At 45.7% G+C, this 24,807-nt stretch overlaps 1 protein-coding gene across 12 annotated transcripts in view; it reads right to left on the minus strand.

The window, feature by feature from the left end:
• The window catches only part of ADAMTS9 (ADAM metallopeptidase with thrombospondin type 1 motif 9), an 80,183-nt gene that overhangs the window by 26,865 nt on the left and 28,511 nt on the right, over positions 1-24,807 (minus strand). For all 12 annotated transcript variants that reach the window (XR_009278228.1, XM_058844557.1, XM_058844556.1 and 9 more), the window contains 16 exons: positions 22,055-22,236; positions 21,821-21,957; positions 20,640-20,757; positions 20,281-20,376; positions 17,588-17,754; positions 17,350-17,479; positions 16,656-16,782; positions 14,854-15,064; positions 13,966-14,130; positions 12,683-12,847; positions 11,698-11,817; positions 9,806-9,910; positions 9,493-9,660; positions 9,031-9,315; positions 8,244-8,405; positions 7,486-7,662 (listed from right to left, as the gene is read on the minus strand). Coding sequence is in view for 11 of the 12 variants with exons in the window: in XM_058844557.1 (XP_058700540.1) it covers positions 7,486-7,662; positions 8,244-8,405; positions 9,031-9,315; positions 9,493-9,660; positions 9,806-9,910; positions 11,698-11,817; positions 12,683-12,847; positions 13,966-14,130; positions 14,854-15,064; positions 16,656-16,782; positions 17,350-17,479; positions 17,588-17,754; positions 20,281-20,376; positions 20,640-20,757; positions 21,821-21,957; positions 22,055-22,236 (2,515 nt within the window). In the remaining variant the exon portion in view is untranslated. The remainder of the gene's footprint in view (positions 1-7,485; positions 7,663-8,243; positions 8,406-9,030; positions 9,316-9,492; positions 9,661-9,805; positions 9,911-11,697; positions 11,818-12,682; positions 12,848-13,965; positions 14,131-14,853; positions 15,065-16,655; positions 16,783-17,349; positions 17,480-17,587; positions 17,755-20,280; positions 20,377-20,639; positions 20,758-21,820; positions 21,958-22,054; positions 22,237-24,807) is intronic.

Raw genomic sequence — 24,807 nt, forward strand, 5'->3', positions numbered from 1 at the left:
CCCTTGGCTTCAGCCAGACAGGCTGAAAGCAAGGCTGCAGCACTTAAAGAGATGTTTAGGAAATATTTCTTGCTGCTCTGAAGCAATGGATCAAGGAGCCCTGTTTCTCCCACCTACGTGCTTTAGCACGGTCTTGTGCCATCACCATGCATTAGTACGGTGAGGAATCCATAAAATTGGGTGGAGATACATGCAGGGCAGGAGTTGCCCAGCTTGGTCTTCCTTTCCTGACAAACTAAGGAGACATGACTTTAGGCACATGGGTGCTGAGTGTGTATGGTCATGGTGATTTTAGCTGGTGCATGGCCAGAAAATACATGTGACTCTCATAAAAGGGAAGAGGGGTCTCTACATTCAAGGGAGGGTAAATGGACCAGAGACCTGAACAAAACACACCAAAACACTGCACTGCGGTTTTGAAAGAGGCTTTAGAAATGTTTAATCCAAACTGACTCCTCAGAGAAAGGGGATGACGGAATAAAAAAGAGGCATGAACATTAGGGATTTTGGAATGTATAGTCTGAATGTGCTTGTGAGCATTGTCCAGAGCCCTTGTGGAAGTGTTCTGAGGAGCCCTCTTAGAGCTGGAGGAGTCTGAACAACAGCAGGCTTTGCCCCAGTATTCCCAAGGAGCCCTCATTGCCCCAGGCATGGGCAAGAGGGAACTTCCATGCTGGCCTGCCCTGTCTCTGCAGTGCCCACAGGGTCTCCATCCTCCAGAGGCTTGGGTTTTGGCTTGGAGCAGAGGCACAGAGCTTCCCAAGTCATTATTGCAAAAGGGAGAAATGGAACAATCCACTAAATCTTCACCTTCCTACCACCAAACTCAGCTGCAGGGACTGGTGAGTGGCCTCAGATAATGTCTTATAACACATTAAAAAAAAGAGGAAAATTTCTCTGAGAAAAGGGTCCAATTTGATGTGTTGCTGCAGTGGAAGAAAGAGCTGGTGTGTCTGGAGCCCATTGCTCCAGCACAAATTGCCCAGAGGAAAGGATGCTCTTGGGTTCTCTAACTCTTGCAAGATTTAAGGGCCTGAGTGCCAAAGTCAATACAATAATTTCCCCAAGCTAGGAAACCTCACAAGATATATGGGAAGAAAGAGGTAACTGCAGCAGGAGAAGCCAAGCATCTCTTCTGCAGCATCCACCCAGCAAGCAGCACCTTCTCCCCCTCTTTTCCCTGCCCTGTTCCTACACCACAAAAGACTTCACCAGGCACAGAAATGAACAGGGCTGTGAGCACACAAAGCTCTCCTTAAAGCTGTGTCCCTGCCCTGCTCCACACTATTTACCTTGAACAACAAACAAATAAAAGCCCCATAGAGCCACTGCAGGTCTCTCCAGGGAGGGAGGCATTAGATGGCATTTCCTCCAATTAGGAGATGTGTGAGCTACCTAAGGACACCAATACAGTGAGATGTGGAAGATACTGATGAAGACTATTTTCCATGCTGTGGCACTTTTAGGAGAGTACCAATTGAAGCAGCAAGGTGCCTCAGCTGACTGACACTTCCACATTTTTAGCAACAGTGGTACTACAATGACATTCAGATATTCTGGGCCAGAACAGGATTTCTCTGTGTTGGATGGAGTAAAACACAAAGCAAAGAGCTCTCCAAGAAATGTCAGCCCTGTTTCACAGGTGTGCATCACACTGGGGGGTTGTAGGAGCACGGGGCTGCTACTTGCTCCCTAATTTTATAAAGAATCTTGGCTTAATACACTAGGGATAAATATTGTCAACCTGCATATGGTCTTGGGCATCAGACAGATTTTCATCCATGCTGCTGGCTTACTCACCTCCCCTGTGAGTTATTATTAAAATTAAAGTATGAATAGAGCTTTAAGTGCCTTTGGAACAGGACTAACTACACCATTTTTTCTTAATAACTGCACAAATCACTCACTGGGAAAGTTAGAAGCACAGTAAATCTCTTTGTGCTTAGTATCCCTCATTGCTATACATCCCTGTTTCTGAATCCCTGGGATCTGAGCAATAGCAATGATTGCAGTGTGGGGTATACAGTGTGACTCTGGAAAATGGGAAAAACTGCAGGCAGACCTCCCAAAACCCAGCTCAGGGATCTGCCTGAAGATGCTGCATTTCACAGCTCATCCCTGAAAGTGTGCTAGTGCTTCAATGGGTCCCTTGCAGTCTAATGCATTCCTGTACTCAGAGCCAGTGCTTTGGGAGACAAATATTCCCAGCAATTGCTCTTTTATTTATTACTTTATTTCTCCTGTGTGGGCATTTGCAGATGTGCAGGAGATCTGCAGCCAGGGATGGGCCACCCATAACACAAGGACTGAAGCCAGGCATCGCTGAACAGCAGCCTCACCACTTCTTGTTTGAGTTTAGGCCTAGAAAATGACTGTTTCATTAAGAAAATGTGTAAGAGAGGAGGTATAAAAAGGCAACCACAGAGGCATGCCAAATGCAGCCAAATTGCACTCTGGGAGGAAAGAGACTGCTCTGAGTGGGAAAGTGCACTGAGGAACTTGGGCAGAGGACTCACTGCCTGGGTGGCAAAGGGACGAGAAGATTTTCAAGACACTTGAAAATAACCTTTGTGAGTCTAACCACTGGTCCAGCTCCTGTCTGTCCTGGCAGTGGCAACAGGAGAGGTTGTTGAAGGACAGCAGATGAAACTCTCTGCAGCTCCTTTCCCTGGTAATTCCCCTGCATTTAGTCACTGGATTAAGGAGGTCAGAAGGGACATTGCTGACCAGTCCTTTTACTTCTCCATCACACTAAAAGGTCATGAGGGGTATAAAGACCAATGGGGGCCTGTAAAGGGGGAAGAGTGGATTGCAACAGCTGAGCTTTAAGTTGCAGGAAATCAGTCCTGTGAGGAGTTGATCCAGGAATCACTCCGGTGCTGGCTCAGTGTTAAGCACCCCGTGCCCCAGGGTGGTCCCTCACCTGCAGGGCATAGATGATGGGCTTCCATGGCTGGTTTCCTGCTAATGGAGCATCAACACCACCAAAGAGGAGACAGAGAACTGATAACAAAAGTATAGGTATACAGTTCTCCTTATTTAAGTAGAAACAGAGGGAGCAATGAAAGACGGTGATAAGAGGCAAAAAATAAAAATGGAAAGTAAAACAAAAATTGGAGATTTTGGGGTAAAAAGAGATGAAAAAAATGATGTTACTCTACTGGGTAGCTGGGTACCACTGGCTTTGCCCATCTGTGATTGCCTTGGAGCCACCAGCTGTGGGCACTGAGGTGAGGAGAGAGATGCATGAGCATCCATCACCACTGCCTCAGAGGAGCAACAGGCTGAAGCTCTTCAAACAAAACCCCAACAGCAGTTCAGCAATGCTGCTGTCACAGCAAATTCATTTTCTGCAGAGGAGGAGAAGGGAACAGCGGAGTTATATACACTTGCAACCAAATCTGCCCCTGGTTATCACTTCTGCCTTAGCAAGACCTGACATCCTGCCTGCTATGAACATTATCAGAACAACGACACAGAAAATATTGCTGTTGAGCAGCCTGTTTTCAGCCAGCTGCATGGGGAAAGCATTTTGCAAACAACATGTTGGGGCTTTGACAGAATTAAATACAAATAACCCAAAGTTTCCACTGACACCAACTTTAAGATTAAAATTCTAGAGTGCCAGCTGCCTGCCACAGATGTTGGCCAGGCAGTTCTTCCACTTCCCGCCCAGTTCAGAGCCCCTTTGCTGCTCTCTCCATGTGCAGCCAAAGAGCCCTGCAAAACCATCAATGCCAACAGCTTCCTGCCAAGGGAAACCAATGCTGTCCTAGCCCAAACCCAAACTCACATCCACAGTAACAGAGTTTGGAACTTAGCTCTGATTACTTGACAGTAAGCTTCTAATTCTTCATTACAGCAAAAGGCACTCAAAGACTCTGATACCAGCACCTCTGCCTACAGGGTACAGAGCTGGGAAGCACTGAGAGCTACACAACCACTGCACCAGCAGCTTAAGCTTCAGATACCCAAAACTGACAAGTACCTGACAAGGCAGACTACTTTTAAAATTATAATACTTTTCTGGAAAAAAAAAACAAACCCCAAACAAATCTAAACCTCACCCACCCATTTTCCAGAGTTCAAAGTCAAATGATCACTGCCCTGTGCAGTGAAGCCCAAATGACTCACCCAACCGAATCAGGATGCTGTGAGATATAATTGTTTTACCTTATCTGTGACCATTTCCTAACTTGGAAAGAATGAGAAGCCCACAACAAGTTAATTCAGTATTATTCATAAATTGTATCAGGATACAGTTGGATATTAAGGCAAATTCAGAATATCAGAGATTATTGCACAGAGCAAATCTGCTCCAAGACTGGTGCTTTAAGGGAGATTATGCATATATTTTATATATGTGGTATATATATGGGTGTATTTACTAAAACCAAACCTTGGGTTTTAAGTGAAGCAATGGGTAATTCTCATTGTGAACATCTCCCTCATTCTGGAGAACATGGCAAGATTTTCTCTCGGGATTTGAGAGTGTGTATGGAGATCTGCATTCATACCATAAAGCATTCAGAGGAGAAAAAACACTCTCTGTATTCTGGTGACAGTCAATGCACGTTTTCTAAAGCATGGTTTTAATAAGAAGGTCAAGTCTATCACATGGTGTACAATTCTGCAATGGGTAAATACATGTTTTTAAATAAGCAAGGGAATAAAAGTGTCACCTCTTCTGAGTCCTCTTTGAACATACATTATAATGACAAGACATCTCACCAGTCTCCTGTTATAAAATTATCATTTACACATACAATCTGTTTATCCATTTAATTATCTCTTCCAAACCTGGATTTAACCAGCCAGATAAAGATCACTTGTTTACTGTATAAAATCCCAGTGGAATTTTGCCCAAGGACTGCAGGTTGGATGCTTCAGACTCTCTCTGCTTTAATTTGTATGTATTTTATAGTATTAATTTCACTGAAACTTGAGTAATGCTAAGCCAGTCAGGTGCTTGCAAGAAATTAGTTATCCAAACTTCATAATTCATACACTTTTAACTGTGTTTGTTTAATCATTGAGAATGACAATTTCTGTTGGAGAACAAAGCAAGTAAAAGAAAAGCCAGATAAAAAAATGGAACATTGCAGAACTGTTTCAGAAAATTTAGCAAAAGTTACCAAAACTAAGTATATGATCTGAATTTAGCAAAAGACTCAAGAAATTATACAAATTCATTTATGATTACATTCTACTTGTCTTTAATTTTCACTGTTCAACATCAACATTAAACATTGTAAATGTATGCAATATTTATATAAAATTAAATAACAGTATTGGAAAAATAAATACACTTTTACATAAATACATAAATCCATACTGCTGAAAAGTTTCAGCTAATACTATACTCTTGTTTCAAAAGTGACCAAAAAAATATGGTAGTGACACTCCATCCCAAGAGATGAAGTATGTACAGCTACAGAATGATGTTTGCAACCGATGACAGAGCTAAAGCAAATCCAGGTGACACCACACTAAAGGAGAAAAATTTGGCCGTTACTACCTACAGTAGTAGCACGAGGTAGACATACACGTGGAGTGTTCTGCTGGAGGGACACGAAGCCCTGGGGACCCCACAGATACTTCTCAATCTTCAAACAGCTCTGGGTCCCCTATGTCAGAGCCCAAGGACACCTCGGTAAATGAGACTGAAAAATCGAATCAGCTCCTGGCAATGACGAGGGCTCAGCCCTGCAGCCCCTCCCCAGGGCTGGGAGGAGACACTGCAGGCAGGACAGGGTGTCCCTGCCCTCCACCTGTTTGCCAGATGTCCCACCTGCTCCCAGGAGAGCAAGGACAACCCACTGAGACTAATACAATGGAGTGGAGCCAAGGGAACTTTTCCTGGGTGGAAAGAAAACAATCAGACTAGAGGACTGCACCCTGTCTTTCCAACACTGAGAAACAGGTGCAGCCCTAGAGCCTGCTCCTCAACAGCCACGAAAAGGCTGAATAACACCAGAATGAAACACAACTCTGTCCACAGCTTTGGCTCTTGCAAATGGTCCAGCACAGGTAAACCAAGGTTGGCAGCACCTCCCAGCTGACAAATCCTGTGGGCAGCCAGCACATGCATCGCTACCTCTGCTTACCTCACCTTGCTCGTCCTTAGCACCAGGTTGATGGACAAGGGGTACATTAGCACCTCAAATGAAATATTTCATAGCACTGTCTCTTGTACTGGTGAAGCACCGGATACACACCAGTTCATCAGTTTTATGGCTATTGCAGAACTCACTGAGGTATGATAAAAATATTGAAGAGTGTTACTGAAGGCATCCATGTTACTGAAAGCACCCACAGAAGGAGAGCAGGTTTTGGCAAGATGACTTTCCAAACTATGACAATTAAGGATGTCCAATACATTAAAAAACAGGCCTCCTTTTTCGTTTTCTAAAGTGCTTTTGAATCAGATTTTTTTAAAAAAAATGTCTTCAAATGCTTTTATAACAAAACATACAATAAAGGTTGACATCTGTTTGAAGGCCACTCCCAAATGGACAGATCCATGGTTTTCCAGGGCTCCAGAAGCACCTCAGGTTGCACTTGCTTTGGTGCAGGATCAGAGCAGAGGCTGCTGCTCTGGGCAGTGAGAATTGCAAAGGTGTGGCACCCAAGATAGCACCCCAACGCTGTGGTTCAGGGCTGCTCTGTCCTCACAAGAGCATCTCTGTAGCAGACTCCTCCAGCAGCAAAGGAGCAATGTAAGATACCTCTGCTCCAAATACTATTTTGTTATTGGGAAACTCCCAGGGTTTTTAAGCCTTCCAGCACTTCGCTGATCATTTTCTGACTTAGTGATAGAGCAGCAGCTGGAGATCAAGCTAGACAATCACTCTCCAGAACCAGAGAGATACATGACAATAGTTCACAGGTGCCTTTGCACTGTACATCACAGTCTTATTATATACACAGGAACAGAAATAGAGCACAGATGTGAATGCACACATATTTCTCTGTAGGTCTGTGTGTGGGCAGGTAGAGACATGCACACACATCTATACACACTTACACATGCCTGGGAATTGATGGCATTTAGCACATTCTCCCCACTTATCTTGCTTTTGGCAGAGAACATGTGACTGCTAAATCAGTAGGTGCCCAGTGCAGTATTACCATTAAAGAGCAGAACACTTTAACTTCAATGGAATTGTACTGCTTAAATTCTGGGTTTAAATCCATATGCAAAAACTTAGTAAGAACCAAGATTCATAATGCACAGCACTTGAATAGTGTAATAAAATGGACAAAGGTGGCTACTTAGCTGAAAGTGCCTTTTAAATTAAAGGACTCAAGCTCTCCTAATGTAAGCCCTTCCTGAAGAGGTGTTATTCTGAATATATTGTAAATAATCCTCTGTAAGTGCAGTTTTAAGACAGGAAGCATTAGCACCTTGGTTTGAAGCAAAATAAACGTTGTTAGGGGATATCTACAAAACGGTTCACAAAGAGAAAGAGTTTATGGTCGTACCGAGCTCCAAGGACCAGCACTCCAGGCAGCATCTCTAGGACAGTCCTGCACATTGCACTGCTCTCTGTCTGGTGGCTTGTCAAGGATTTCACAGCTCAGATCCGTAAACCTTTCTCCATTAGGGCGCTGGCACACCACCAGCCGTGTCCTTGTCCCTCCTCCGCATGGCTTTGTGCACTGCAAGTCAGCAGAGGACAGAGCAATCACCCTTGGGACAGCAAAAATACTGCTCACCTGCAGCCCAAAGCACTAGCACCTCAAAAAACCAATGGTAGTGTTACTGTTCCCGACTAACCCGCTCCAGCCAAATGCCCCTCATGAGCCTCAGATGGATCTTCAGCTGCCTCAGCTTCTCTCCCCCTAAAGCTGTTCATGCTGCTCCACCATGATATTGCCCAACTCAATGTGATGTTGGAGGTTTACATCTCTGATTGCTCATCTCAGATTAATTTTCAAAAGGAAGTGGTGCTTTTATTAAAAAAAAAGGCCTTCAGTTACACTAGGCTTCTCTTAAAGATAAAAAAATCTTTGTTTTTGTAAAACTTACTTTTGCCGGGGAAAAAGTTTTCCCATGACAAATGGAAATGAAAACACCACCCAGCAATTATTCAGGTTCACTCATTTATCAGAGGCTGCCCTTCAAGCTCCAGTCTTTCTAATAAATGTCACCACAATACCCCTCTCTTCTCCCATTTTTCAGCCACCTTCTAATGAAAGCCTTGCCCTGGGCAGGGAGCCCAGATGGATGGTGCACTCACCTCTCCCCAGTTGCCATAGGCCCACTGAGGGCAAGGGCCAGACTCGCACGATCTCTGCTCCATGGGTTTGCTTTTCTCATCGCAGTTATTCGCGGTGTATCCGTTTTCATCCTGGCACACCACCACCCGCCGCTGGAACCCCCCAGCACATGTGCTAGAGCACTGGAAGACACAATTGCCCATGGCTTCATTGAGTCCAGGAATAAGTTTGCATTCCCAGCTCCTTCCCAGTGCCTTGCATCGTGGGAATGCACCGCTAGAAGTTTAACACAGCTAACAGGCATTATTAAACTTCAAAACCCAGCTATTGCTAATTGCAGTGCAATGACTTAGGTGCTGACTAAGCAAAGAAAGTAAATGCCAGCCTAGATTTAAGCAGGTGAGTAATCCCTGCTGCAGTGTTTGACATCCCATTTGTGCTTAATTCCCTTTAGAGACTTCCATGATAAAGCACACTGTTTGCCATGAGAGAAGCTGGCGTCGAGGCTCTGCTTTGGCAACAACTCTGCACAGCTGTAAATGTCCCAGGAGACGGCCAAGAAGCAGAGGCTGGCCTCTGTCTCATTGAAAATGATGCTGTCAGCTTTCTGCCTAGACTATCTTGGAGATACGAGGTATGAGAGGCTGACAAGCCTGAGCCCTTCTGCAACACTTGCTTGTGTGAGCAGAGAGCAGACAGTGGGGAGAAAGCTCCCTCTCTCTTTTCCATTTGTGCTGACTTTAAGAAAAGACTGGATTAGCTTGGGAAATAAACAAAACTCAACAGTAAGAAAATCAGGGCACTTACAGCACCCCAAGGGCCAATCCTCCACTGATTGCCTCCTGGTATATGTGCACGGTTTCGGTTTGGGCTGCCCCCGGGGTGCGGCTTGAGGCGATGATCCGGATAGAGGAAAGGGGGGATGGGCCTGCCGTAGTCATGGCTGTTTGGATGACAAGGAGACATGGAGCAGTCTTGCTCGGTGGCAGGGAGGTCCTCTGGGTCACACTCGCTCCTATCCACCAGCTGGTCACTGTAATTGATGCAGATCACTTGTCGCGTTGCCTTACCTTGACCACAAGTCACCGAGCACTGTGTTACAGTGGGAAAAGGAGACACAGTCACATTTCCAGTTTTGAAAACCACATCTTGCTAATAATGAACAGCAGAAAACCCAAATAACCTCACTTCTAAAAGGGCAAGTGCGACAGATTAATGAAGCACATTTCCAGCAATGAGGTCTCTTGCAAGAGACAGCGTGATGCTTACAGAGCTCCACTCCAAGGCTTTCCACTGCCCGCACGGTGTCACGGTGCACATTTCCGTGGCTGATGGCTTTGGAAGGTGGAAACAAGCTGACTCATCGGCCACAGAGCCCTGGTCATCCCGGCAGCTGACATATCTCATCCGGGTTCCCTTCCCACACGTTGCGGAGCACTAGGGAAAAGCAAAGAGCACTCCACTAGCAAGTTGCCTGATACACATTTCAAGGACTTTGTAATGAAAAGTTGGGCATATACACTTAAAAATATCACATTGTGTACTGTAAAATAATCCTGAAAGTATTATGATGTGTGCTTACCGGTGTCCAGGATCCAAATCTCCACTGCGTCCTGTGAATGCCTGATATGGCTCTCTTGGCTTCGGGACTATTTGGATGGGAAGGACACACAGCTATTTCACAGTCCTGTACAGGAAATACATGAGGGAAAAGCAGGAAATAAATAAATTGCAGATGTTTTGATTAAACCACCTCCTCTTCAATGTAATTATGAAGAACACGCAACATCTTGAAACTCTGTGACCTGCACGTGTTGTGCAGGCAGGCTTCCTCCCTGCACCCTCTTGGTGAATCAGCAAAACTCAGTATCAGTATCCTGGGGCCTTCATATGCAGTACCCTGTGTGGACTTTTGACTTACTAGAAACTCTGCAATAGGGATCCCCATAACCATATGCCATCTCCATGCATTAAAACCAGATGTTTGTGAGGCAAAAGATGAAAGTTCATTAAGGGTTCTGGCACGAACACACATCTGCAAAACAGCAACTTTATCTCCCTTCAAAGTTCCCTTCCTTCAGTGTGAGACCTGCAGCCCACACAGTAAAGGTTATGCTGCTGATTGCAGCCCTTTGATTCCCTGCAGCCCACCAGACCACCTATATCCATGTGCTGATCTCCACCACACACCAAGCAACGTGAGCTTTTGGGGACAGGCATGTCATCCTGCTCAGACTTCGTATGGTGCCTCACAGGAGGGCTGTGGTCCTGCCTGGACCTCCTGGGAGGCCTGGTGCCAGAACCTATGAACATCCATGACTTTACTCCATTGAGTAGTTCTTGCCAAGGAAATTATAGAGATTGTCCCTATGAGGGAGAGAGCAGCTTTGACAAATGGCATACCTGATTTCCATTTTGCAGTGATTTCACTTATGCTGGAGGCATGCATGCCAAATGATGGCTGATGACAGGTGGGTTTGTTACCCCTTGACTGTAGTGCAAGTGGTCTCTATACATGGGAGAAACAGCTCTTTCCCAAATTTAGTGGCCTTAGTTAAACTCTGTGAGTTCATGCAAGACTGAAGCTGGGCAGGGCATGAGCACTACAGCTCTCCTAGATGACAGATAGATGGTAATGTTCTGTTTTATTCATAGCTCCTCCAAACACCCTGGACATATCCTCTGCTTGAAATGGGAATTTACATGTTTGCTTCCAAGTACACAGCATGGAAAACCTCTTCAGCAAAGGATGTGCAACATTTCTCAATTGATCTGACCAGGGAGGACATGTCTGGAACTGCAGCTGTCACAAACATTACATTGTCACATGCAGTAGACAAGAAATTATGGCCTTTCACCATCATTTGTGGTGAGCGGCAACAGCAACAGCTCTGCTGCCACATGAGCCCAGACTGCAGCCAGGCATCCTCAACTCCATGCAAGCCAAAGGAGGTGTCTGCTGTCTCAAGACCTGAACCACTAAGGCCAGTAAATACTGTCTCAGCTTTGTGGTCTCTTGTTATCCCATACTCAACCACTGCAGCTTCTTTAGCTCATGAACTCTTAAGAGTTCAGCTTTAGTGCTGCATCTGAACACACCCTCACATCCCATTGTATGACTAGAGCTCCATGGATATAAACCATAATCAAAGGTAATTAATCTTCACCCACAAAGTCCTGATACCCTCATAGGTTGTCTGTTGCCTTTCTGGCAATCTGGTACTTCAGAGTGTAAAGTGAGCCACATGGAGAAGATCTGGATGGGAACTTCCTGAACACAGTTTATCTGCCCCATTTCTACCTAAGGGATGCTGTGCTGCACCTTTCCAACAACCATGAGCAGCCCAAGGTACTGCTCTGCAGGGCTGGCATTCAGGGCAAAGCTTTCCTGCAGCAAGATGTCCCCTGAACCTGTAGCCTGGATGCCTCTCTACACACACTGGGAAAAGATGGAGACAAGACAGCAGGATTTACCTGGGTATCTGTAGGCCTGGTTGCAGCATTACACTCATTATCATCCACCACTGACACGTAGGTGCCCACAACACACTTCACTGCTCTCATCTGGTAGCCTTGGCCACAAGTCACAGTGCACTGGGAGAAAGATGGGAGAAAAGAGCACTGGGTCTAAGTAGTGCTTTGGTTATAAAGTACTAATTAGCCCAGCTTCTGTTTAGGCACGTAGCAAGAGCACCAAAAATAAAAGACAGTTTCCCTTCTGGTTTCTCTCCACTTCATGCATTTCAGCTTTAAATTAGGTCAAAGTTTTAACTCACTGCAGCCACCAGTGCCTTGCACGCTTCACTTGCTTCTTTGGGAAGGAAGGTGCAAGCACTGAAATGATTTACTTTGCTGCACACATTAGACCCAGAGTCTGGTAGAACCTGCATGATATCCTTCTTTAAAACTGGTTGTTCAGCCCCATGGTAGCATGAGCAGCTAATGAATAATTTTACTGATGGGAAATATGTCTGACTGGGACAACTGGTCTGGGTTTGTTGCTGTTTTTTAAGTCAAGAGCTAACAGTTTTATGAAAAAGCCAATGCCAGAACACTCTGGGAAGATTGAGTAACTTGTATTTTAACAAAAAAAAATCCCTCACTTACCCAGAAACTGGAAAACATTAAAAGCAACAAAAGTTATCCAACGTGAACAGCTTTTCTGTGAAAATTAGGCCATGTATTTATGTGCCTAAATATGGATTTAGGAGCGTAACCTTGGAAACCCCTTTTTTTGAAAATCACGGCCAATTTAATATGACAGAGATTAAATTTAGCACAAAGGGCAGGTACTGTTACTGCTGCCTATCTGCTGAACCCAAGCAAAGAGAGGGCTGCTTTGGTGTACAAATCAATTAACACAGTTACGCTGCTGAATCTGGATGAAAGGGCAGCGCCCAGCCCCAGCCACCCTCATCCAGGTCCCCCCAGCCAGGAGCCCTGTGGGGCTGTGTGGTACCTGGCCCCACGGCCCCACTTGCCACGAGGCACACTCCTGCTGCTGGCACATCTGCACCGACTCTGGCTTCGTCTTGGGGTCGCAAAACCTGTCGTTCAATCGATCTTCTCCAAACTGGCACCACGTCTGGCGGTGCTTGTGTCCTTTTCCACAGGTGACCAAGCACTGCAAGGAGAAAAGTGCAAGCTCAGGTGGTGCTGGGGATGCACAGCCAGCTCAGCACCTGCTCTGGCACTGGAAAATAAACCTGGAGAACTGCGACTACTGCTTGAAAAAAACTACTGGTGCTTAAGTGCAGCTCTTTAGCTAACATCAACATGTCCTAGGAGATGTGGAAGTGTCTTGTCAACAAGAAGATTGCTCTCAGGAGCTGGTCTAGAGCAGGGGCTGGAGCATGGAGAGCACAGCTGGGCCAGAATCCTTCAGCATGGGCAAAGTGAGACCACAAAGGCTCTTGACTTCCAGCAGCTGTGAAACACGGGGCAAAGGCACAGCACTGCCCTGTGGGGTTTTAGCTGTGCGCAACAGGGTGCTTCTAAAAAACTTGTTCCTTCTGAGTGTGCTTTTTAAGGGTCTTGGCTTCTCCAGGCTGTGAGTGCCTCTTCCACTGTCCTGGCGTGGCTTGGACTGCCACCAGCTCAAATCAGAAGATATGTTTCATAGAGAACAATCCCTGTTCCCATTTAATTGCTTTCATTATGCCCTAAAAGAACATGACTCACAGAAAAAAGAGAAATTTGGCCATAATGATGATGAGTACCCTTTGAAGACTGCTTTCCAGCACCCTCAGTCCTGCTGCAGAGACAAATCTATCAAGATAGCTTTGTTGCATTGCAAAAAACACCAGCAGCAGTAGAAGAGGTAATAAACAGCAGAGAGAAGCTGAGCAAAACATCAGCAGGGTGCAATCCTGCCCTCCAGTGACAGCCAGAGCTGCCAGGGCTCTTGAGGACAATCTCAAGGGAAAATGAGGGCAGAAGGTATTTTTCTTCCCAAATATACAGCAGAACTATGGAAAAGCTGGGGAGAAATTACTGCAGGATTGGAGAGACATTAACCCTCTGTGGCTTTGCAGGGAGTAAAGTGGCTACTTGACCAGTGGTAACAAGGCCAATGACTTTGCTGCTTTTCTGAAGCCTCCCTGTGCACAGGCTTGCCACTTTCTGCAGGAGGCACAAACAAATCATGACAGATGAGCAGGGATGGAGACACCTCTTTTCCGGTACCAGCTCCTCAGGGTGGAGGACCAGTGGGGTGAGCCCACCCTGGTGACCAGCACCCACCTCAGACCAGTCTCCAGTTTTCCACTGTGGGCAGGAGAAGTCACTGCATCGCTGCACCGTCAGCTTCTCCTGCTGGCTGCACTTGCTGTCGTCCAGGACGTCGTTGTAGGTGTTCACACACATGGCTCGGCGCCGCCGCGTGCCCCCGCCGCAGCTCTTGGAGCACTGCGAGGGACACACACCCGCTCAGTGTTCCCTGCCACTCTGCTATTGCCCCCTCCCTCTTTGCAGTCACTGTGGAGTGACTGCAGAAAACCTTGAACAACAATTTATACCTTGAATAATAGGCTTTTACTTTATGTATTCCTTAAAAAAGCTAATCTTGCTAAGCTTAATAAAATGTCATGCCAACGTGTTTCACAAATTCATTTCAGGTTATAGCCCCCTTATTACTTTTACAAGTGTTGCCTTTCAGTTCTCCTAAATGGCTGCTGCTCATTTTCATTTTAGGAGATATTAACTCTCTCTGACCAGTCAGCCCCCTTCACTGTGACCTCCCTGGAAATCCCCAGGCTCATCAATCTCTTGGTGCCTGCATTCAGGAATTTTCTTGTTGATGCAAAAGCTAAGATGTGTAAAGGAAACAAATTTCAGAAGTCCTCTGATGATGGCAACATGTCCTCCCCAGCTCCTGGCAGTGGTGACGGCTTTAATGGCAGAAGACAGCTAGCAGAGCTTCATGAAATGAAGATAGATACCTAAAGTATAGATTAATTGCAGTGGAGGGTAAGGAGTACCAGGCTGATTCAGACTGAAGTGTCCTCCAGAGGAAGCAATGAAAGCAGAACCACTGTGACCATTTTACATATATTCTTTTAGCAACCTAAACAGCTCGATGTACTCTTGTGCAAGGAGCAGCATTTGCCATGCCACGGGAGCATCCCTTACCTCAGTCCAGGCCGAGTACCGCCATCCTCCCACATTACAGTCTCCAGTGCACTTCTCCCTCGTGCTGGGCTTGGCCTGGCTGTTGCAGAAGCGGTCATCCACCTTCTCTATCTTGCCCTCCAGCCGGCTGTACTTGGAGCAGTAGATCTCCAGGGTGCGGTAGCCCAGCCCGCACTGCGCCGTGCACTCGCTCCTCCTCGCGATGTGCCACCTGCGCCAAGGACAGCAAACATCAGCCCCGGGCTCTGCAGGGAATGTCTCGAGGGTTGGACAGAAATAAGGAATATATGCTCTTGAACAGGAAGTTTTGGGTCTGTGACACACTTCCCAGTGCTTTGGGACTTCCAATTACCCTGGCATTGCTGCTTGAAGGGAAAGAACTGTCAGCAGGTCTCAAGCAACAGAAGGACAGCAAAGCCACACTGTAACCCTGTGGGACCAGCCAAGGTGGCAAGGGGAGTTCATGGCCAGGCAAGGAACACTGCTCTGAAAGCTTCTGAAAGCTTTCCATCCCATGTTCCCCTGCACCTGCCACCTCAGCTTCTAAAAACTAAAAGCTGGAAAATACAGCATCAGAAAATGATCTGCACAGGCTTGAGAGGTGTCCCACACTGCATGACATCTACAAAGCAGTTTTAGCTCTCCAAAGGAGAAGCAAATGACTTGCTACAAGACACTCAAACCCCAGCTGTGTCAGCAGGGATTAGAGGTGTTCTCCTTGACAGACAAATTTCCACCCTGCTGCCTCCTCCATGAGACAGACAACAGGGATGGTGCTGGAGGCCCCAAGGACCCATCTGGGGATACACCCCTGTTTCATATCAGCCCAGCTCTGGAAAGGGATGCTGGACATGAGGCCTGATCCAGGGAGGTGCTGGAGACCCTGAAGCCAACAGGAGCCCACATCCCCTCATGCCTGGCAGGGGTGGCTTCTGGGGGAAGAGGCAATGACATCCTCTGGGGTTAACCCCTGGGGCGCACAGAGCCCCACTCCCAAGCCAAGAGAGCAAACTCTATCACAGCCCAGAGAAGAATAAGATCAAGGGGATTTGGAATCAATAGCTCCTGACTGGTGGGAGCCCCACATCCCTGCATGCTTTTCAGACTCCTGCGTTTGCCCTTCTCAAGTTTCCAACCTGTTGCAATGGCAACAGCTGTTACCGCGACAACCCGGCCCCGCACTCCGAGAAACCCCTCGGGAAACGCGGCCATCTGAATTGCTTCACCAGCGGCTGCTTAATGCCACCACATTTAAGCCTCAGGAAGGAAAACAGATTGCTTTTTAAAGGAAAATGGGTTGTGATGATTTAGGCTGTGCTCCACCAATTCCAGCTTGCCTGGAATTGTCTGGGGACAGCCCTGAACCCATTCTACACTTAAGCCTATTCTTTGCTTTAAATAAACTGAAAAAGCCAAGTCTTAACTATGTTTTTGCTTTAAGTATGTTTTCCCCTCTTTGCAGGCTGTATGTAAAATGGTGCTGAGCATTTCTTATCCAGGCAGATGCAAATTTCAGGCCCTGTATTGCACAGGGAGATTTTTCAACATTAGAGAACTTTTGTTATAGTTAGCCCTGGCTGAATCCAGCAAGAGAAATGTAAAAACATTGAAAAGTGCCTTTCAAAACACCACTGGTGGAGGACAATCCCTCTGGGATGACAAAGAGGCAACTACCAATCCTTTTCTTTTTCAAAATCTAATACAGGTTGGTAAGAAAGGGAATTATGGTGAGAAGCAAAAGGAAAGAGGAGTAAGTAAAAAGTACACAATGTTATTTATATACACAGTGGAGCACAGTGCACCTTAATTCACATTCTGTGTTACAAGGCTCAGTGGTGGGGTCAGGCTGGGGAATTCGATCGCATCGCTGGTCTGACACCGTGAGCTGGTCTGACTCTCTCTTACACACAGGCTTCCTTTTTCGTTCTCCTGCACAGAGAAAACCAGCACTTGGTTTGAGTCATGCAGCAAAGTGATCAATTCAGTTATTTCTCTTACACCTTTCATAGTAGTATCTAAGAAATCTTTAGGTGCTCTTTTCTACCTCTGTCACAAACAGGGAGGGGGTCTAAGACTAAGCAGAGCAGAAGGGGTTTATTGCAGATGGGATGGACACAGGCAGAGAGCTGCAGTACCCCCACAAGGATGGGCTCTGAGTGAGTATTTAGCAGGGTGGGCACTGGCAATGATTTGATGTCACCCCCGAAACCAAACACTGGCGCATTTTGCAGCCTTAGGAAATGCCTCATGACCTTTTCTGTGCTTCAGCTTCCTCACCTGCAAACCAGGTTGTGAGGCTCACCTGGCTGGGAGGGGCTGTCAGGTGCCCTGCTCTGAAACCCAGAAGCACCTTGTAGGATGTTACCCTCCACTAGAGACTAGGGAAACAATCGTACCCACAGGGTGAGAATCTTGAAGAAATCAGAGAGGGATCTGACAGCAATGCCCAGACCCCAGATGAATCCAGGACAAAACTAAGCCTTCCCAAGCACCCACCTTGGCAGAGCTTACTGCAGGGCTGCCATGGGCCATGCTCATTCCAGTAAAACTGCTGAGGTTTGTCCTCAATAGGGATATTGAACGTGTAACGAACGTCAGGATTGTACAAATTGCCCACTGATAAAACCTGAGAGGAAGAAAAATGAAGCAGAGTAAACCAACAGACATCACTGCCCACTGTTTTCAGTCCAACAATGCTGGGCAGACTTGTCCATACACACAACATATACTTCACCTGAAGTGTTATTTCTTGCTCAATCCGATCTGTAGAATTAATCCTTTCAATAGTATTATCGGAGCCGCTGTATTCGATCACAGCATTCCCAACTTTGATTTCCCTTTTAAACATACTGACGACAAAGTCTCCATTTAATATAAAGTCTCCTTGACTGTTAGATAAGGCTGCATAGGTGCAAAAAACAAGAACTAAAGAGGCAGAATTAACTCATACGTACATAACAACGTGGGTCATGTGCTCTCAGTGCTCCTTTCCCTTGGGGGTGGGGGGAAAACCCCACTGGCACTCTCAAACAGAAAGGATGTACAGTGAGCAGCAGAGCTTTTGCAGACATTGTGCCTTCTCTTTTTTTCCACTGGAAAGCCTCCTAAAACTGAAGGCTGAATTCCTGAAGTTGTTGCTGAACAGTTCATCCATAACCCAGTGCAGAGATATCCAAAAGGCATTGTGGGCTGGCTGCTGCAAGGAGCACATGTAGGCTGCATCCCCACATATACCACAGAAATAATCCTACCCAAAACTTTTCATTAGCTGTGTGGATAGGGTGACTTTCCTGGTGTTTCCAGGTGTGTTCTTAGGGTAAAATGTATGCACTCTAATTACCTAAACATAATCTTCTAGTATGTGAGTACAGGGAGTTTGGTCAGTATCTCCCCCTTTGTCTCCCTCTCCCTCCTCCCCCTGTACTTTTTATTATTCCAAATCTTAAGGTATGTGAGAGCTCTGGAGGCTTAAAGCCTAAATGCTTTATAAAAGGAACAGTTTCCTGAAAACAGCAGTCTGCTGCACAACTTCACACTAATGCGATTATGTAGCTAATTTCCTAAGTTAGTTTCCCCACCATTTCACCCATCACAGCTACGTTACTAAAAAGCCCCTGTACTGAAAAATCTAAACACCAAAACACCAAAGGGAAGGTTTTTCCATTGAATGAGGAGAGATAATGAAGCAAAACGCTGCTCAGTAGCAAACAGACATAGACAGAGAAAACTTCACAAAGCAGTGGCTACACTCAACCAAGTTCCACACTTCGGAGTGTTATTAGTGTATTAGGCAGTAGTAAAACTCATTAAATGATTCCTTCTCTTTTACTATATCTCCTATAACAGTAGGTACATCTTGGACCTGATGACAACATCTAATTCCTCCTAAATTGTTAAGCAACTACAAGGTTCACAGTAACTGAGGGCCCAAGATTTCACACTCAGTGAGCTGCAAAGTAAGTGGACACATGCACACTTCTGATTTGCTTCCAGTCAGGCCTAATGTGAAGAGATGCTTTCCCAGCAATATTAAAGCAACATTAAAGAAGATTTGACTTCATTGTTTCCCAAGAAGATTAAAGGCCCTCCATGAAGAGCTGAGAAGTTTGGGGCTCCTTCTAGGGTGAACCAGTTTGAATAGGCACAACATATGGAGGATTATTTTTTCCAGGAAAGAGGAAAAATAAAATTTGTCTCCCTTCTCCAAGACAGAAAATTCTGAGACCTCTGTCACGTTTTTTTTGGTGCTGATGTGCATTCAAGCTGCACCACCTCAATTTTTTGCCTCAATGAAGGGCCCAGCCACATGGATGGCATTTCAGAATAACAGCCAAGGTTGACAGAATTGCCTCTCTTTGGTGCATGGTAGTCTCTGGTACTTGTTTCTCGAATGTGTCTCTTTACCTTTGATGGGCTAGGGGCCACCAGCCAACTCCCCTTTTTAACATACCTAGATACAGGAATTTGGTGAGATAGAACAAGATGAAGTGCCCTGTTCAAAGATCTAAGTACAGGACCCCATTCTACTGGAACACAGCTGGTAGTGTAAGGCACAGGATGTGCAAAAGAGGAGGACCAGAGACTCTGAGAGACCCCAAACAGGACTTAATGGCAAAATCAACCTTCAACTGGGAAATGTAACATCAGTCATGATGTTCATTTGTATTGTCTCTGCTTTTGAACCCAAACTGAACTATCTATGGGGTGAGTTAATGATCATGGTGGAAAAGACACTCATGGCCGTGCTAACAGCATATATGTGCATGTAGCAGAGTAACACAGCACCACATTCATTTTCATCTGCTTCTAAAGACACAGCCACAGATTAGAGAAAACAGTGACTATGAAAGTTCAACAGACAAAGGCCAAGTTACTGTCAGGTTTAAATCAAACCAACATTTTTGGTGCAGGATATTTCTTCACTGTTACATGTCACTGTCAGGCAGGGACAAGAAGGCCTCACGCTAAGTGAAATCAGAATTATTATCCTCAGAAGAATAGAAAGTAATTTTTCTTTGTATGTGTTTGCACAAACATCTTTCAGGACACAGCACCAGCCAAAGCATGGTGACAGTAGAGACAAAGTTGCAGTGAGGGGACTCCAGCAGAGATCAGAATCCTGTTTGATTCCCGGCTTTGTCCCTCAGCTCCCACCCAGGCTCAACCATCCTTCACAGCCCTAGACACATCCTAAGGGAACATTTCTTATAGCTGGTGAACCTCCCAAACTTTGCATCTAGGATGGAATGAACAAAACAAAAGGAAGAAGATAAGGCTGAATGTTTGGCAGACAGAAAAATTCTCACCAAGAAAACACCTCCCTTAAATTAATTCTTCAACCTCCCCAGCAGAGAGCTGCCAGTAGATCTACCACCACAACCAGACAACCAAGCAGATTTCTGGAGTGAAATAAGGAGTACAACTCACCCAGGTAGTTGTCATCCTCTGGTTTCCCTGAGTAACTGTGCTGGCGCACATCAATGTTAGTGGCACCGGCTGGGATGCGAACCACAACGTTATAACCTAGGAAAGATTTAACAGAAAGTCAAGGCTATTACACAGGCATTTGGTTTGTTTTCTACAGGAGAGGGGAAATGAGCTAAGTTACCTTGCATTATACAAGCTGATACTTTTCATTTAGGGATAGCATAAATAGTTATAAAATGGAATATACTATAGCTAGAAGGATTTTGTATTTTACATCAGTGTTTTTGTAGATTAAGTGCCATAGTGGCTTTTATAGACCCACATTCTTCACTTTTAAGTTTTTAGCAACAGATTCTTACCATAATGCACCGTGTTAAATGTGCCTGCAACAGTTTTGCATGAAGAATTATCCCCACCACAAACACCACATTTATCTCTTCTTGCTTTTGAATTCAGCACATGATCACATCCAGCTTGCTTTAAGAGAAAAATTGAAAAAAATAGATTGAGCAAACACAGACTAGAACAGCATTGACAAATCTCCTAATTAAGGCACACAAAAGCTGTGTATGCAAAAGGCTGCTGTGAGATAAACTGGTTTGCTTCCTCATATTTTTCCACTAATTTACAGTGTGGCCATCCCACAAGGTTTTACAATAAAAGACTTTTGCAAAGCAAGGATCAGAACAACTATTTGCACCAGGTAATGCCTTCACTAGAAAAAAGATTCTTGCATCAATTTTTCCCATAGAGAAAAGTGTGAAGAACAATTGTGAATGGTACTGTAGGACTCTGGGGTCTGATCAGGAAGAACTGGGGCAAAGCACAGAAGGAAGCAACACTGGGATTTAGGCTGAGACTCCACAGTCCTCAGTGACTTAGGGCAGATGTGCCAACATCTTCCACTTGAGTGTGTCCCAAAAGCTGGTGAATGGTCTAGAGTAAGATACGGAGTGGCTGAAGGAACTGGGAACCTCAGCCTGGAGAAAAAGAGGCTCAGGAGAGACTTTCTCACTCTCTACAACTACCTGAAAGGAAGTTGTAGCCAGGTGTGAGTCAGGCTCTTTTCATAGGTAACAAGCAACAGGACGAGAGAAAACAGCCTCACATTCAACAGGGGAGGCTTAGATTTGATATTAGGAAATAATTCTTCACCAAAAAGGTTGTCAACACTGGAACAGGCTGCTCAGGGTAGTGGTGGGAGTCACCCTCCCTGGTGGTATTAGAAGACATGTAGTAGATATGGCACTTGGGGACATGGTTTAGTGGTGGACTTGGCAGTGCTGGGTTAATGGCTGGACTTGATTTCAAAAGTCTTTTCCAGCCTAAATGATCCTATGATTCTACATGTGGCTCTTCAGCAAATCTGGAGGCTGGCACAAGTTTCAGACCATTTGGGGCTTACAGAGCCTGCAGATGCTGCTGGCATCCTCTGAGTGAAGAGAACATGCCAGCAACTGCCTGGAGCACGGCACAGAAGCGCCAGCCCACCCTACAGAACTGCCATCCCCCTTTGGTGAGGAGCAGGGACAATGATTACCCGGCAGAGGCCCTGCACGCAGATGTCGTTGGTGTCGGGGCCGCAGGGCGTCCCGTCGATGACCCGGTCCCGCAGCTGGTAATAGGCCGTGTTCCCCGCCACCCGGCAGAACAGCTTGCACCGGTCCTTCATCAGGACTGCAGGGGAGGGAGGGAGACCAGGAGCACGTTATCTGAACACCCTCACCCCTAGCAGCGATCCAGCAGGCAGGATCTGCACCCCCCAGCCACTTACTGCCGCTGTATTTGGGAACCCAGCGCACATTGGTGGGCAGCCCATTGATGTTGAAGTGCTTCCCATCGAAATCGGCGCACTGCTCATCCCGGAAATCCTTCTTCAGCTTTGAGCACGGTTCCGTGTTGCAGGATTTAAACTTCATGCGACGACCCACGCAGTATTTCCCACCGTTTTTGGGTCTGCAGAGACAACACCAGGCTGCAAATGAGGTGGAGTTGCAATTCTGCAACCTGTTCCGTACAATCAGGATTTGCAACAGCATTTTGTAGGCTCTGTCTTTGTGCATATCTTTAATTAATATCCCAGGTTGACAAGCAGGAAATGTTATGCTGGTGTCTAACAAAAAAAATCACAGATGCAATAAAAAGAGATGAAAAAGAGAATATTTGCTTTCTGATGGATGCCATGGTAGTGAGAGAAACCAGAAAAGAAAAGCAACATCTTCTTCCTCATCTGAGGATTTATTTTCACACTGAGGGATCCCACTCAGGCCTGTGTTTCCTTACAATCCCATCAATCCTATGAATTTTGTGGTTGACAATTTGCCTTTGATCTAGTGGGTTGCAAATAACTAAACTACACAGGAAAAAAGGCTTCCTTTCCTGCAGAGGCTGAAAGGTCAGGCAGCACTTAGTCCTTCAGGATTTCTAGTCCAAAATGTTGTAAATGGTAATGCCAAGCACTTTGAAACAACTTTACCTCCACATATTCCAGAAAGCACCAAAGACAGCCAATAAATAACTTATCCCATTTTATAGCAGGATGACACTGGTATAAACTGGGGAGACCCATCTAAGCCACATAAAACCCAGTGGATAAGCCTAGGAGAAGCTATAATTTTAAATTTCCTGACTCACAATTTCAGGACTGTAGTCATAAAACTATTTTTCTCATATGTAGATGAAGCCTTTGCCAGAGAACATCACTCTGGGGACTGAAAGAGCCTCTCCCATTCCATCTGCTGCCAGCAGTGGTGCAAGAATGAGCTGCTCATTAGAATAACCACCAAACCTACACCTTCTACCTACTCCCTGAAAAATGAGTGCCTGCACTAGCAAGAAGTGCAATCAGAAGAGCGACTTGCCAGGCTCCAACATCCTGGCACCCACAACTCCTGCCTTCCAGGGCTGTTCTTCAGGATCAGCTCTGCCTTGCCTGGGGACCTGGTGCCCATCAGTGCCTCAGGGATGCTGGCAGAATGCTCTTTCCCTTGGAAGCTTGGTTGTGAAGGAACACACACAAGGTTTTCACACTTGGAGAACCCTCCAAGATGCAGATAAGGGTGATAAATGGGAACCACCTCTGCCCTCAGAACAGAGATGCTCACCATGAGATCTCCATCTTGCATGCAGCCAGCACCTCTAACAAAAGGGATGACACCCTCCCTGCACATGCACAATGGTCTCTACACACAGTGAGTCAACAAGCTCCTGCAGCTGAACAGAATTTTTTAGCATCTCAGCACCTCCACCACCCAAGAAGCTCAGCAGTGCCTTTTCTCCCACAAACAACAACTCTTCACTCTTATGCTTGAAAATTCCTTGTGACTCAAGCAGCAGAGTTCCTGTGAAACAAATGAGAGACAGAAGCACAGAACAGCTTGCTCTTGCCAAATGATTGCCTGCAAAACCGGGCAAGGCAGGCATACTTCCCACCACCCCATCAGCACCACACTAGGGATGCTCCCAGGTCTGGCAGAAGGAGTCAGCTCCTTGAGCAGCTGCAGATGAGATGCTGAGCACCACCAGTTACACATATGGGATTTTTCCTCCAGTCACTGAGATCCTCACTGCTGTGGTGCAGTCCCTTCTAGTCCCATCCTAAATACCACAGGGTATGATTTGTCCTCTGGCACAGCCCTGAGCAATAGCTACAAACACTGGCTCTACCTGCTCTGAGGTATGAGTTCTCACATGCCAAATGGAAGTGAAATGCCTGTCACTTACAAAGGTTTCTGGTGTTTGCAATTAAGCAAGTACCAGTGATAAAAACCCCAAGCAATTGCCCAGTGCCTATTGCAGATTCCTGATTACAGACTGATTTTACACCTTTACAGCTCCTAGTGAAAGAGTAAGTCTAAACCTGGTTTTTACTGATTTCGTCTGTTGCCCACTTGTTGTGACAAACAACTCTTTGAAGTTACTTGATTACACCTGGGACAGCTCCAGGGCTATCCCAGCACAGCAGCCTCTGCAGACAGCCCAAACCCCTCCTTGCCTTGCAGGCTCGATGGCAATTGCTGAGGGTTTCCCAATACCAGAGCCCATCCCATGGACTATTCCCATGCAGGCACATGAGCTACCTCTAGCTACAAAGGGACATTTCAACCATCTTATTACACAGAACACAGGAAACTTCTTAATCATGGCAGCAGCACACTCCAGACCTGGGTGAGTCAGTCATTCATGGGGGAATTAACAGGATTCGTCATTTTCACTTCAAAAGCATCTGTACCTCTGCAGGACTGTTGCAGTTTGACAAAGCCTCTGAATGATACAAACCTTTCAGGGGGCATTTATTTTTTTAAAAAATTGCAATTACAACATTTTTATGGCAACCACATTGCTTCCAATATAAATGAATTTAACTAAAATGAAACTCTTAACTATTTAATTAAAGAACACAGAGGAGCCTTTTTTTTTAAGGTATGTCTAATAAAATCCAAAAATCCCAAGCTACTATTTAGTTTTCTCTTCTCTAGACATGACCCCTGAGATTGAGATAACATTGACACATGGACACACCACAAA

The sequence above is a fragment of the Poecile atricapillus genome, chromosome 9, assembly GCF_030490865.1.
Source record: "Poecile atricapillus isolate bPoeAtr1 chromosome 9, bPoeAtr1.hap1, whole genome shotgun sequence".
NCBI lineage: Eukaryota > Metazoa > Chordata > Aves > Passeriformes > Paridae > Poecile > Poecile atricapillus.